At 39.2% G+C, this 16,055-nt stretch overlaps 1 protein-coding gene across 15 annotated transcripts in view; it reads right to left on the reverse strand.

The window, feature by feature from the left end:
- The window catches only part of CSPP1 (centrosome and spindle pole associated protein 1), a 104,404-nt gene that overhangs the window by 6,451 nt on the left and 81,898 nt on the right, over nt 1-16,055 (reverse strand). For all 15 annotated transcript variants that reach the window (XM_055127773.1, XM_055127772.1, XM_055127771.1 and 12 more), the window contains 9 exons: nt 15,275-15,424; nt 14,679-14,825; nt 11,606-11,710; nt 9,239-9,305; nt 8,072-8,189; nt 7,001-7,140; nt 5,093-5,233; nt 2,169-2,215; nt 427-484 (listed from right to left, as the gene is read on the reverse strand). In XM_055127773.1, the coding sequence (XP_054983748.1) occupies nt 427-484; nt 2,169-2,215; nt 5,093-5,233; nt 7,001-7,140; nt 8,072-8,189; nt 9,239-9,305; nt 11,606-11,710; nt 14,679-14,825; nt 15,275-15,424 (973 nt within the window). The remainder of the gene's footprint in view (nt 1-426; nt 485-2,168; nt 2,216-5,092; nt 5,234-7,000; nt 7,141-8,071; nt 8,190-9,238; nt 9,306-11,605; nt 11,711-14,678; nt 14,826-15,274; nt 15,425-16,055) is intronic.

Here is a 16,055-nt window from a genome sequence, read left to right on the forward strand (position 1 = left end):
TTCCAATTATTAGTTACTTTAAGTGATGCTGCTATAAAAATACATGCTAGTTTTTTTTTTTTTTTTTTTTTGCTTTTTGGATCACACCTGGCGATGCACAGGGGTTACTCCTGGCTCTGCACTCAGGAATTACCCCTGGCCGTTCTCAGGGGACCATATGGGATGCTGGGATTTGAACCTGGGTCGGCCGCGTGCAAGGCAAACGCCCTACCCGCTGTGCTATCTCTCCAGCCCCACATGCTAGTTTTTGAGTAAACATTTCCTAATACTTTAAAGTTCCCTTTAGTTTTTGTTTTAAGTCATATATGTTATTCAGTGAGTAAAACACAGTATTCCTTTACTTAATCACCTTATGCAACAAAGAATAAAGAAATCTTGTGACAATGAAGAAAATATTCAAAAGATTATTAAAATAAATACACTCACCAATAAAAGCACTATCAGATTCTAATAAAGAATTTTTCAAGAAATCATCATCTCTGGGCTAAAAGAAACGGGAAAAATGCAAATTTGCATTAAGAAGCAGAAGTCACCACACTCACCCCAAACTGGCAGGAGTACGGGAAGGAGGTAGGACTAGCCATAGCTGTCCTGCACTGCATTCAAATGCCCAGGAGGATGAAGCACACACACCTCCTGCCTACAGTCTCAGCACCAGTTAAGACTAGAGGCTCAAACAATCCAAGCTGTTCACTCCCTAACTCCATTTCTCCATCCCATTATGGCTGAAGTGAAAAGACTAGCTTGCAGATGGAAATAGTATATGAAGCAATGAGCCCAATTAAATACTGAGTCTTTACACCACTGCTCCTGAGATTTATTCATTTAGTAAACCTTAGAATGCACTTATTATTTCCACCTCTCTGCTACCCTCATTTGAATGTCACCTATTCAGTAATGCCCACTCTAACTTGAAACGCAAACATTCTCTTCCTAACTCCCCTCAAATCCCCTTCCTTTCTCCCTCGAAAAAGGAAGCTGCAGAGAGCAGGTATTTTTATTTCTTTTAGTCATTCTTACAATAATGTGCACTTGTATACACAGCACTTAAAAACAATACCTAGTTCATATACATACTCAATAACTGCTGTCTGGTGTGTGCTGTTTAAAGGGACCATGCCAAGTGGTACTCAGGGGTCACAAGGGCCACACCCAGCAATGGGTCGGGGATAAGAGGCAGGTGATGCTAGGGATCAAACTCAGGGCTTCGCACGTTAGCCGTCTGCTCTACCACTGCTCCCCAGCCCAATAAATATTTGTAGGATGAAAATGGCTAATGCTTTTCAGACTTTGCAGAGATGTCCCCCTCTCAGATTAAGAGTAACACTCTTGGGAACTGGAGCCGTAGGGCACTTGCCTTGCACTCATCCAAACCTGGTTCAATTCCCAAGCACTGTATGGTCCTCCAAGCACCACTGAGTGACCCTGGAGCACAGAGCTGGGAGTAGCCTTTGAACACCACCAGGAGTGCCCCTCCAAAGTGATACTTTGTTTTCTTTATAGGAGTCAACACTATGAGGGGGGAGGGATGGAAGGAGGGGTTGGACCACACTGGGCTGCGCTTAGAGATGGATCACTCCTGATGGTACTTAGGGGCCTGTATGTGGTGCTGGAGACCAAACCAAGGTCAGCCATGTGCAAGGTACATGTCTTTCCTGCCCCTATTATCTCTCCAGCCCCAAACCCCTATGTTTATTGTAGATTGTTCTGTTAATACTAAGGATAGAATGCAGTCCTATGCTGCACTTTTAGGGTTATCTAATTCTAAAAGTTTTCATGTATTATTTCATTAATCCTAAAAACAACTCTTCAAAATCCTTTTTATAGTAGTAATTATTTCATTCCTAGCCTATCCCTAAGTGCGTTGCAAATATTAATTCAACCATTATAATCACCTGCAGGGGTCCAAGCTGTTCTCCCACTTTACAGAATAGGCAGCTGAGACAGACTAAATAAAGTGCCTGAAATCACACAGATGAAACAGCCTAGCTCTAATCCCCTTCTTAACCCTTACAGTACGCTTTACACATTACACACATCTCTAATAACCACTATACTGCACAGATAAGATTAATATTTCTAGGAAAATTCAAAACTAGCATAATTTACCACATTCCTAAAAATTTTATCCACCACAACTACTTGGAAGACTTGAATTAGATTCTTACCATGCTGTGATCTCTTGCTTTAGCACCTGATACAGCACCAAGGTAAACTGTAGTCAGTGGGCAACAAAAAAACAAAATATTAATGAAAATACATTTTAGAATATCTTGACTAGATCTCTACTATAAATTATTTTAATAACTTTAGAATACTTTTAGATATACTATATATATTAATATAAAACACTATTTTAGTCAGATAAAATTCTCTCTATATTACTGAATACAAGAAGTAAAAACAATATGACAGAGAAAAAGAAAGTAATGCAGGATTTTTTATTTTCTTTCATACACTATGTAGAAAGTTTCTGAGGGGCACTAAACAGAGGGCTCTCTTACATGGAAATGAAGGAAGCTAAATTTCAAGTACCTGGTCCCACAGGCCAAGATTTTAAATAAATATCCCCTTTAACCAGCATTCCTCTGAGTTTATTGGGATAGTGCATTCTGTCCTTTCAGATTCTAACCTTTGGAAATACTCTTGGAACAGCTTATAGCCAAGCTTTTTACTGTTTCACAGTTAAATTTTAAATCTTTTTTTTTGTTTGGTTTGGGTTTTTTTTTCCTTTTTTCTTTTCTTTTTGCCACATCCAGATGTGTTTAAGGCTCCAGGTCTGTACTCAGGGATCATTCCTGATGGGGCTCAGGGGACCATATGCGGTGCTGGATCAGCTACATGCAAGGGAAGCAGCCTATACTCCTTATACTCTATGCTACTGCTCCAGTCCCTAAACTTTACATTTTATAAATTAAGTTGTGGTAGTGTTGCTAGAAGATGAAAGATGGTTGCTGATACTCTCAGTACCAAAATGTATCTGCATGCACCTCTATACTACTTTTGGGCTAATCAGACTAAGTTAGCAAGATCACAGCAGATAAGATATCACTTGGCTATTGAAAGTAAAAATTTCATCAAAATAGGTATTAAAGTTTAAGAATACATTTAAACCAAAGAATACTTTTCTCTTCCCTCGCTGTTACTTATCACAGAATGTAGGTTATTCTGCTGTCATAGCAGAGGTCACTCCTGAACAAGCTGGGGCAGCCCTATGCACCTCCAGGTGTTTCCTCAAACCAAACCTTCTTCCCCCCCTACCCCCCTCAAAAATATGACTAGTAGAGGGCCACAGAGATGGATCTAAGGGCTACTGCATATGTTTTGCATGCGGGAGGCCTGGGTTCAATCCCTGGCACTACATGATCCTCAGAACACTGCTGAGAGAAAATCCCAAGGGCTAAGCTACAAGAAGCTCATTATCACTACCATCTAGCCCCCAAACTAAACAAATGGATAGTTCCACCCTACCCTTTTCTTATTACATACCAACTACATTTTATTCATTATCCACAGCAATTCTTAATGGTCTAAAGACAGCAAAACTGGTGAAATAAGAATAAGGGCGGGGCTGGAGCAATAGCACAGCGGGTAGGGCATTTGCACGCGGCCAACCTGGGTTCGATTCCCAGCATCCCATACGGTCCCCTTAGCACTGCCAGGAGTAATTCCTGAGTGCAGAACCAGGAATAACCCCTGTGCATTGCCGGGTGTGACCCAAAAAGGAAAAAAAAGAAGGGCCATCCCAAGTGCTCAAGAACAGATGACTGGTTAAAGAAACTTTGGTACATCTACACAATGGAATACTATGCAGCTGTTAGGAAAGATGAAGTTATGAAATTTGCTTATAAGTGCATGGTCATGAAGAGTATCATGCTAAGTGAAATGAGTCAGAAAGAGAGGGACAGACATAGAATGACTGCACTCATTTGTGGAATATAAAATAACATAATATGAGACTGACACCCAAGGGCAGTAGACACAAGGGCCAGGAATATTGTTCCAAAGTTGGAAGCCTGTCTCATGACCTGGGGGAGAAAGGGGAATGGAGAGGAGGAATAGAGAGGAGGTCACTAGGTCAGTGATGGTTGGAGGGATCGCTCGGGATGGGAGATGTGTACTGAAAATAGATAAAGCACCAAACATGATAGCCTCTCAGTATCTATATTGCAAATCATAATGCTCAGAAGTAGAGAAAGAATATGGTGAAAATGGTCTACTGTAGAGGCAGGGGGAGGGTTGCAAGGGGTGGGGGAGAGGGGAGAGGGGGCGGAGCATATACTAGGGACATTGGTGGTGGAGAATGTGCACTGGTGGAGGGATGGGTGTTTTCAATCCTTGTATGACTGAAACTCAAACATAAAAGTTTTGTAACTATCTCACAGTGATTCAATTAAAAAAAAAAGAAGAAGAAGAAGGGCTGTACAGTGCACAGGTCAGGAGAATCCATCTCTGCTCTCTGAGGCAATTCGCTGCAAATAACCTGGATCCACACGCCCTCTCAGTCACATACTTTCTGGAGGCCCTAGATCTCGCCTTCAATTACTCATCCCTCTTATACTTATTTAGCATCTAATTTCCCCAGTAATTTCCTGAGAACTAATTTCCTAAGAACTAATTTCCTGAGACCAGCAGCGTATTTCATTATCGCCAAAATCCCCTACACATGGGTCAATACCTGTGTTTATAGTACACAGTTACAGGCTAATTATACAAGAACATATTCAAAGTCCAGTCTAATATTTTACAAATTTTATGCAATATTAAAACTTAAATACACACATAGACACAGTAAAGAAATTCCCCGTAGGCATGAACAAGCTTCCTCAATATTCCTTTAGTTCTTATTTCCTGACACAGTTATCACCAGACTTAGTAAAGGTCCTTACACCTCTGGGCTAAGGATGACTGGATCCATCGCACACAGAAATGTGTCCCTAGCATTGCCACTCAGAACACTCTGGAACTTTTCTACGTGTCTACACTAAAAACAGTTGTGTGAGCATTAGACTACCATTGAAGGGAACCTGTCTCAGAGTATAATGAAAGAAACAATAACACTGATAATATTTGAACTAATAGTATTTCTTACTGTTAGCATCTTCCTGAATCCTCATTCTATTCAGTCTCTTCTGCTGCTCTCTTAGTAAAGCTTGCTGCTGAATCTCTAAAGTGTGACGATCTCTTGGAGGATAAGGGTACATAAATTTTAGATCATACCGAGAGTCTGAATCTAATGGAAAAAAGAGTTATATTATAGCTCGTTTATATTGTTTTCAAATGAGATTTTATAAAATCATTATCAGTAACAAATACTCTAACTTAAAAATGAAGGAACAATATAAATAATGGGGCATCACTAAAGTTCACTGTCACGTCATCCCATTGCTCATCGATTTGTTCGAGCGGGCACCAGTAATGTCTCTCATTGTGGGACTTATCTGTCACTGTTTTTGGCATATCCAATACACCACGGGTAGCTTGCCAGGCTCTGCCGTGCGGGCGTGATACTCTTGGTAGCTTGCCGGGCTCTCCGAGAGGGGCGGAGGAATCGAACACAGGTAGGCCACATGGAAGGCAAAAGCCCTACCGCTGTGCTATTGCTCCTGCCCATCACTAAAGTTAAAGATGTAAAAACATAATAAAACTAAAGGATACAAAATGAATATTTTGAAATAAGTGCATTTCATATTCAATATTCTAAGGGAGCCCTAGAGAAGCAGCAGCTGATCAGTGCAGTCTCCATCCCTTTCTTGTCTACTTCCTCAAGATGTCACAGGGATAGCCATGCGATAGCTGAGTCACATGGTTATGAATCAGGAAGCTATGATGTACTCTAAGCAAGACTCCACCCTAAAATATATTAGAAAAATAAAAGCAATATTATTAACCAACTAGTATTTTAACCTTTAAGAATATCATAATAGGGGCTGGAGCAATAGCACAGCGGGTAGGGCGTTTGCCTTGCATGCAGCCGACCCGGGTTCGATTCCCAGCATCCCATATGGTCCCCTGAGCATCTCCAGGAGTAATTCCTGTGTGCATGAGCCAGGAGTAACCCCTGTGCATTGCTGGGTGTAACCCAAAAAGCAAAAAAAAAAAAAGAATATCATAATATGCTGAATGTCAAACTAGTTGGAACATTAAGGATTTTCAATACTGTATGAAATGGTCTAAATAAACTTACCTACAAGCTCAAAGATATCAATTTATGACCTTAAAAATGTTACACATTAATGTTTCAAACTTGATAATAAAAATATATATAAAGGCACTGAAAATATTCTCTTTGACCTACTACATAACCTACTGGGATACAGTTTAAAGAAGCAATCCTAAATATGTTTTAAGAAAACAACTTCATGAAGAGAAATTGTCAAAATGGTGAAAAGTGAAAGACAAACTGAATTTCTAAAAATTAGAAACTAATTAATAGTAAAAGAAGAGACTCGACACAAGGATTGAAGCTTGATTTCACTATTTTCACATTCAGTTACCTCTCTGTAAGTACAAAAGATATAAAAGATTTATAAAAACAATTGTGCCATACCACAGATGAGGACTACATGTGATAAGACAGGAAAATAAATTAATGAAATTTTACAAGACTTAAAGCTTTTATTAATATCATGAAAAACAACTTTCTGGGGGCTTGGGAAGCAGAGGAAAGAAATGAGAAGGTGCCTTGGTACATCAGTAAAAAGAAATGGGCACTCTGGTGGTATTGGAATGATATATGCAAGAAACTACCATTAACAGTATTATAAAAATGGTATCTCAATAAAAGTGCAAATAAAAAAAGCTATGTCTCATCTAAGCAGCCAAATTAGAGCTTCATCTATCATACTGATAAACTGAAGAATAAAAGTATGTAAAATTTTTATTATCAGAATAAAAAAATTAGAATCCCTTAAGTATCACAAATAAAGTTTTACTTTAGAAACGTCTATAAAGATACTTGAACATGAATAGATTGCATAGTTAAAGTAACAACTCTTACCTTTACCCTTTAGCTCATTAAAGTCAAAAATATTCTGATAAGTAGTAGGCTCTAAGCCTTTGGGTGATTGTCTTCTGACAGGTGCTTGTACCCGGTGTCTAGCCTTGTCAAATATATGCATGGGATTCCTTTCTCTTTTCCTAGAGATAAATGATAAGTTCTGGTATATTTATTCTATGAGAGTAAAATCTGAGTTCACAAAACCTGTACAAAGAATTTGTCATCTTTCATCACAATCCATTTTAATAATCTACTTGTGGGCTGGAGTGCTAGTACAGCAGGTAAGGTGCTTGCCTTGCATGTGGCTGACCCATGTCCAACCCATGTCCATGTGGCTAACCCATGACCCTGGCATCCCAGATGGCCTCCAGGCCCACCAGGAGTGATCCCTAATGGCAGAGCCAGGACTAAGCCCTGAATACTGTCAGGTGTGGCTCAAAAACAATCTATTTTGAAAAGTTCTCTTTTCCTGATTTTAAGGCAACATTTAGTGATGCTCAGAGTTTACTCCTGACTCAGTGCTCAGGAATCAACCTGGATGGTACTCAGGGAAATATACATGATGCTGAGAATCAAACTGAGGTTGACCCTGTCTAAGGCATGTGCGTTAACCCTTGTATTATCTCTTTGGCCCAATTATTTTAGTGCTTTTTGGAGGGTGGTTTGTGTTGGGGTGGAGGGAGGACAGACAAACTTATTCTAAACTATATGGCCTTTAAGGCTGTTGTAATCTTTCAAAATGCTCAGATAGAAAAGACCTTATTAGAACAGTAGAATGAAGGGAACAGGAATATCGCTCAATGGCAAATACATAAGACATGGGTTTAATCCCTAGCACCTCAAAGAAAAATTTTAAATAAGTAAATAGAAGAATAGAACAATGGACCTTTACTTTAAAATCTTTATGTAACAGAAAGATTATAATCTTCAAGGTCAGAAAAACCAAGACTCAAAGACTAGGTTCTACTACTTACTAGCAAATTTAACCTTGATTTCATCATCTGATGAAAAATTCTTTATCCAGAGTCTGAAAGAATTCAAGCAAACCATAAACTGCAAAATAAAACTTGCCTTAAATGAATTTCATCATCGCTATCCATTTGTAGCAACTGTCCCTGGAGACGCCGTTCTTCACTTCGAAGTTGTTTTCTCATTTCTGATAATTCCATAATTACGTTTTTTTTCTCCTCTATTTAAAAATAGGACATGTATTAAGAACAAAATATCACACATTAAATATAACCTGACTTGTTAAATTTCCCACAGAGAAATTTTAATGAAAGATAATACAGGAATTTAACAGCTAAAAAGAAAAGCTTTTGGAAAATATTCTTGGAGAAAAGAAACGGGGGGGGGGGGGCTGGAGTAATAGCACAGCGGGTAGGGCATTTGCCTTGTACGAGGCCGACCCGGGTTCAATTCCCAGTATCCCATATGGTCCCCTGAGCAGCGCCAGGAGTAATTCTTGAGTGCAGAGCCAGGAGTAACTCCTGAGCATCGCCGGTTTGACCCAAAAAGCAAAAAAAAGAAAAAAGAAAAGAAAAGAAACAGGGGAATGCAGCTATTAAAAGGAATCTCAGGAAGAGAGATAACTGAAAGGGCAGAAATTCACACCTGCTGTGCAAAAGGCCCTACTTCAACTGCTAGAACAGCAAATCCCAAGCACCACCACATAGGGGTCCTCAGCACTGCATTTCTACACTCAAACTTTGAACCTTTCTGACCCACAAAACTAAGTATTACCAAGAATGTCCCTTAGCACCTTTACCTTAAAATCCTGATACACAGAATATATACATACACAAACACATAAATTAGTGCATACAATAACTGATGAATTCTTGAACCAGAGTCTTTAGAGTGTATCAGTTTCAACTTCCTAGTAAAATACACTAATTAAGATGTTGCAAATAAGGGAAACGGGTTGAGGGAACATAGGACTTGTTGTTTTTTTTTTTGCTTTTTGGGTCACACCCAGCGATGCTCAGGGGTTACTCCTGACTTTGCACTCAGGAATTAACTCCTGGCAGTGCTTGGGGGACCATATGGGATGCTGGGGATTGAACGTGTGTCGGCCGCGTGCAAGGCAAATGCCCTACCCTCTGTGCTATCGCTCCGGCCCCAGGAACATAAGAATTCTATATACTATTTCTATAACATTTTGTAAATCTATGATTATTTTTCAATTGAGTTAAAAATAAATATTTGCCAGAAAAAATATTACAACTTGAATACTACCTTCAGCTCGAAGCTGATTTTTCCTGGCAGGTACAGGAGGAGACTGTGTTCTGCATATGGAACTTTCCTGTTGAAAAATCAAGACAAAGATATGCTATTATTGTTCTTCCTACTCAGAAGTTTAAGAAGAATTCTTTTGTAGATTCTGTTGGGAGGCCACACCCAGTAATGCTCGGGGTTATTCCTATCTCTGCACCCAGGGATCACCCTGGCGGGCACAGGGACCATGTCTGGTGCTGGGGAGTGAAGCCAGTTCAGCTGTATGCACGGTAAGTGCTTTCCTCATTCTATTATTTCTCCAGGCCCTAAAAAGAGTAATTTTTTAAAACTACATTTTAAAATAAGAGAACAAAATATTCTCTGTTCTACCTAGAAACTTACCTCTATTTTTTTTCTCCCAAAGGACATGTCCTTGTTCCTTTCTCAAGAACTCCTTCACTTATTCTCTACCTCTGACTCCCACCCTTCCCCTCAATAATTACCCTCTTTTCTCCCTCCCCAAGCACTCCTCTCAGCCTAAGCTTAAAAACCTCTCCCTTCTTTAAGAAAGTTCAATCTAACCCTTTAAAACTATCATCCATTCTCCCATCCATAGCCAAGTTTCTTTAAAAAGAAGTGACACTCATGGAGACATATTGTGATAAATGACACTTATTCCTATGCACTTCTCGTCAGATACTGCCTTTGTTGCTAAAACTCATTATTCCTCTAACACTGCTCTCATCGAGATTTAGAGCTGATCCCCAAGTGACACATTTAATGCATACTTTGAAGCTCTTGTTTTACTCTGCCACTCTTGTCATGTTCTCTGTTCTATTTCCTCATTTCCAGTCTCTGCTTCCTAAATGTTAAGTTATTCCTAGGATTTCCTCCAGAGCCCCTTTGCTTTCCCCAAAACTCATCCAAGATAATTATACTAATTTTTAAAAGCCAACATAATCACTTCCAAAACTACAAATCCAGTTCAGAGCTCCTTCCAACCACAGCATATATTTTCAATCATCTTCTCTAAATAATCATCACTAGAAACTTGAATGTTTCCTAACTCACAAATTTTATCACTTAAATTCCACTCCCTGCATCTCTTAACATCTTCATGTTAAGGATCCACTAGTCTATATAGAATAAAGTCAAGTTCCGTGGCAATTTAGACAAAGCCTGCATATATCTGATGGCTAGCTCCACTTCCACCTCTGTCAGGCATTACTGGACCACATCAAATAGTCTCTATGTGCACTTCACAGCTTACACTCTATGATTTTTCTGAAAATTCCTGTCACTTCTCTTAATGGCAAAGTCCTACTCATTCAAGAGTTATCACCAGGATCAATCCTTTGGAATACTGTTCCAACTCTCTTTAAAATTAAAGCTTGAACTAAAAGATAAGGTTTACCTACACTTAGGAAGGAGGCATATACTTTTGTGATTTATTTTTCATAGTTTACATAACATGGGAAAGTGTTAAATTAGAGTACCTCTGTAACACCAAACTGCCCAAATCACCCCACCACTGTCCATATGCAACCTCCTTGAGGGCCATTTAAAAAATTATGACTATCCAAAATAATCTAAATTTTAAGGCACAAAGTCTGTCAGTTACAAGTGAAGAAGTAGCAAATGACATATTTCATTATCAAAAAAATTTAACCTTAAGTTGATTAAATAAGAATGTTTCATCTTGGGGCCTGAGCAATAATAAAACAGGGAAGGCTCTTGCCTAGCATGCATCCAAGCCAGGTTCAATTGCCAGCACCCCATACGGTCCCCTGAGCCCACCAGAGTGATCCCTGAGTGTAGAGGCAGGAGTAAGCCCCAAGCACCGCTGTTGTAGCCCAAAAACAAAAAACAGAAACAGACAAAAAATCTCACCACTGGGCCAGAGAAATAACACAGAGCACAGGGTACTTGATTTGCATGCAGCCAGCCCCAGTTCAATCCCCGGCACCACTTAGGATCTTGCAAGGACCATCAGGAGTGACCTCTAAACACAGAGCAAGGAGTAGCCCCTGAGCACCTCTGGTGGGCCCTTCCCCATCCAAAAAGTATTTAATTCAATTTCTTCCATCTAAAAAAACTCGTGGGCTGGAACGATAGCACAGTGGGTAGGGCGTTTGCCTTGCATGCGCCCAACCTAGGTTCAATTGTTCTGTCCCTCTCGGAGATCCCGGCAAGCTATGGAGAGTATCCTGCAGGGCAGAACCTGGCAAGCTACCCATGGCATATTCGATATCCCAGAAACAGTCACAGCAAGTCTCACAATGGAGACCTTACTGATGCCTGCTCGAGCAAATAGAGGGAAGGGACAACAGTGCTACAGTGCTAAAATAACGAGTCTAAATTTAACAAGTCAAAAGAGAAAGTACATACTTGAGAAAAGCAACTCATAATGCTGTTGGCCGAAGGAGGTGTCTGCAACTTGCTTGCTATTTTATTCTGAAGAGCAGGAACTACAGGAGAAGGTTGTCTCAGGCGCTGGGGGTGGGGGGAAGGGGAAGGAATATAGAGGTACTCATATTAGCAAAACCATATGAGCAGCTCAGGGTGCTATTGTTTCTATTTAATAAAAAGACATTTTATATCAAAAACCTGAATTTTTTTTCTTTTTTAAAAATTGAATCACCATGAGATACATTTAGAGTTGTTCATGATTGGGTTTCAGTCATACAATGTTCCAACACCCATCCATCCAGTAGTATACATTCCCACTATCCCCATCCCCATTCCCCTCCTGCCACCCTCCCCATCAGCCCCCACCTCACCCCAATCTGCCTCTCTAGCAGGCACTTTCCTTCTATTTCCGTTTGGGCATTTCTTTTGCAATACAGGTACTGAGTGGTTATCGTGTATATCCCTTTACCTACTTTCAGCACTCAGTTCTTGTCCAGAGTGATCATTTCCAACTATCATTGTTTTACTGGTCCTTTTTCTATTATGAATGCCCTCCATCCATCCTTCTACTGAGGCAAGCTTCCATCCATGGGCCAGTCTTCCTGGCCTGTTTTTACTGTCTGTGGGTAGTAGTCTCATTTTACCCTTTTTTATATCCCACAGATGAGTGCAATCTTCTGTGTCTTTCTCCTTTTATCATTTAAATCTCCCTATTGTAATTCATGAAACTTAAATAAAGCAACAGCACATCAAATATAAACAAAAGTAAAAAAATACAAGGCAAATTTTTAGATTTAATAATAAAAAATAGAGACAACTGTCCTCTCTAGAAAGCAATGTAATTCAACTTTTAAAATTTATTTTTAACATACCATTTTGAGCAAAAGAGACACTGACCAAGCGGAGTACATGCTAAAAGCTTTGCAAGACAGCCTGAGTGTCTTGAGAGATCTTTTGTAATTCTGCCCTTTTCAACTCTGAACCAATGATTTGGGCATTGCGCTTTTCTCTCATGAGTCTAGTCTCTTGTGAGCCAACGGTTTGTCTATCATTATTATTTCAAAGAACCAGCTCCTGGTTTCATTGATTCTGCTGTACTACTTCCTTGATTACCATTAACCAAGTAATCAAGTTTTATTATTTCCTTCATCCTACTAGTTTTGGGACTCATTTGCTATTCCTTTTCCAAGTGTTTTAAGACATATTTAAGTTGTTAGTTGGAGTTTTTTTTTTTTTTTAACTAATGTAGACAAGTATTGACTGCTATGAATTTCTCACTTTGAACAGACTTTGCTGTGTCCCACAGATTTTGTCCTTCATTCTCATTCACTTCTAGAAACCTTCATTTATCCTTCAATTTACTTTATTTAGTTAGTTGTTACTTGGCAGTGTTGTAATTAGCTTCCTTATACTGGGAGTTTTTCCCCACCTTTTTTTTTTTTTTTTTTGCTTTTTTGGGTCACACCCAGCAATGCTCAGGGGCTACTCCTGACTCTCTACTCCTGGCAGTGCTCAGGGGACCATACGAGATGCCAGCAATCAAATTTGGGTTGACTTCATGCAAGGCAAACACCCTACCCGCTGTACTACGGCTCCGACCCCTCACACCTTTTTTTAATGGTTAATTTCTACCTTCGGAGCATTATAATCTGAGAAGGTGCTAGGTCTAATCTCTGAATTCATAAATTTACAAATTTACATATTTATATATTATTCTATGTATTTTTTTTATGTTCTGGTACGTAATCTACACAACAGAATGTTCTATGTGCACTAGAGAAGAATGCCCCTTAGGCTTTTTGATGATGGAAGGTTCTATATGTCAATTAATCCAAGTTCTTCTAATTCCTCATTTAGGGTTCTTGTATCTTTACTGGGATTTTGTCTGGTTGATGTAACGGTGGAGTATCAAAATCTCCCACCATTATGTTTCCATCAATGTGTTTCTTTAGGAAGCTTTATAAACTTCAACATTTGGTGCATATGTGCTGATATAAGTACTTCCTTAGAGGTCGGAGTGACAGTAGAGTGGATTAGGACACCTGCCATGCATGAGTCTGACCTGGGGTTTGATCCCCAGCATCCTGTTTAGTCCCCCAAGTACTACCAGGACTGATTCCTGAGCACAGAGCCAGGAGTAATCCCTAAGTACTGTCAGGTGTGGCACCTTCAAACCCCACTCCCCCCTCGCCAAAAGAAAAAAAACAGTACTACTGCATCTACTCTTCCCTTAACCAGTAAGTAATGTCCATTCCTGCCTCTAATTATTTTCTTTAGATTAAATGCTCTTTTGCTCTGATCAATGTCCCAGGTTTTCCTTTTCACCTACCATTGGCTTATTATGACTGTTTTCCAGCTTTTCATTCTAAGCCTATATGTCTCCTGTGAATTTTGGTGTGCTTTCAGTAAGCAGCAAATTATGGATTTTGTTTCCTGACCTAGTCAGCTACTTCTTCATGGAATCATGATCAGGAATCAGGATCAAACCCTGAATTTCACAAATGCAGACATGTCCACTTAGTTATATCCCTATTCCCTAGATTCTTAATTAAATGATAACCATAGTAGAAAGCTGTATGAAACAGATTAAGATGAAATTAAGATCTATATTTCAAAGGAGTACTCAAAGAGGAAATAAAATCAGTGGAAATTAGTAGGGAAGTGGAAGATAAATATTAAAGCATATAAAATTCAAACCCAACTTTTTTTATTAGATTCAAGAAATATAAAATTATCTTGAAAATCTGCTACAAAAGTTTTCAAGCATTCTCAATTTCCGTACTTATTCATGTCATGAATGGTGCTGATCCAAAGACAGTATAGAAGAAAAGCTAAAGTAAGCACATTACCCAGTAATTAATCAGTGAGGACAATGGCAGCAACTTGCAGTGTTATCATCTCCTACAGGAAGTTTAGTGCAAGTACTCTGAGGAAGTCAGACAAAGGTGGAAACAAAAGTATCTCCTCTTCTCCTGATGCTACAACTCAACAATTCTCAGGTTGAGGGAGGGCTAAACTATGGGTTTGAGTAACATTTGTGACTTAAACTTACATTGGCTTCACCTCCAATCAAATTTTCTCTATCATAATAGTGTTGAAGTTGTAGATTATGTCTTTCTTCTTCTTCCCTTTTCTTTTTTTCTGCTTCTTTTCGTCTTTCTTCAGCTAACCGTATAAGTTCTTCATTTTTCAGCCTTTGCTTTAAGATAAAGAGAAAAGTATATACTCCACACATCCATTCCATACTTCACTCAAAAATAAGCTGTCTTGGGGCTGGAGCGATAGCACAGCGGGTAGGGCGTTTGCCTTGCACGCAGCCGACCCGGGTTCAAATCCCAGCATCCCATATGGTCCCCTGAGCACCGCCAGGAGTAATTCCTGAGTGCAGAACCAGGAGTAACCCCTGTGCATCGCCGGGTGTGACCCAAAAAGCAAACAAAATAAATAAATAAACTTTCTTGTTGTCTGAAATAAGGGGATAAAAACTGAAGCTACAGATGATATAGTATTCCTTAATATAAACCCACCTGCTTAACAATATTAGACTTCTTCGTAATATTTTTAGCCTACACTGCTTTGCTTTTTTTTCAGCACTTTTTAATTTTTCACTTTAATAAAGGAGGAAAACAGAACAGAAAAAAAGTGTACCTCCTCCTCTTTCTCCCTTTTTTTTTCTTGCTCCTCTTCATACTCTTGTTGGATCCGTGCCCTTTGCTCTGCAAGCCGCTTTTCTTCCTTTTCTTCTTCAATTCTCAGTTTCTCTCGCTCTGCTTCTTCTCTTTGTTTCTTTTCCTCGATCTGAAGAATTAAAACTAGATATTACTTTGTAAAACTATTGAAGTTAAAATATCACTTAATTTTTGTCTGGCATCCAATAAATTTAATATTTGTACCCTTATTTTACAAAAAAAGTATGTTCCTAAATTTTTCGATTTCCTGCGTCTTATTAGAAAAACTAAATGATATAGTGTTAAGAACTACAAATAAAATTCCAGCTACATCAAATGCTTATGGATTATGTATTTCTTTAAAGAGATCATTTTTTAAAATTTTTCTGATTAAAGGTGTTATTAATACCTATATCTCAAAGGAGTGCAAAGATGAAGTAAAACAGTCTTCTGTAAATACCATGTGAGTTATCCTTTTACCAATACAGCAGAATTTATGGGATGGGAAAACTGATAGTCAAAGCTTCCCTCGTTACCCATAGTTTGTTCTAAAGGGAAAAACTTCTAGAAATGTAAATGTAGAGCCTACTGATGCAATATATAAAGACAAGAGTCTACGCCAGAGGGGGGCAGGTGAGAGCCTTCCCTGCCTCAAGGGACCCAGCCCCAGCAGCCAAAAACCTCCAGAACTCAACTGCCACCATGCTCAACAGCCACTCTCCACATGCTCGGGCCGAGCCTCAACCACGAGTGAGCCTATT

The sequence above is a fragment of the Sorex araneus genome, chromosome 2 (assembly GCF_027595985.1).
Source record: "Sorex araneus isolate mSorAra2 chromosome 2, mSorAra2.pri, whole genome shotgun sequence".
Classification (NCBI taxonomy): Eukaryota; Metazoa; Chordata; class Mammalia; order Eulipotyphla; family Soricidae; genus Sorex; species Sorex araneus.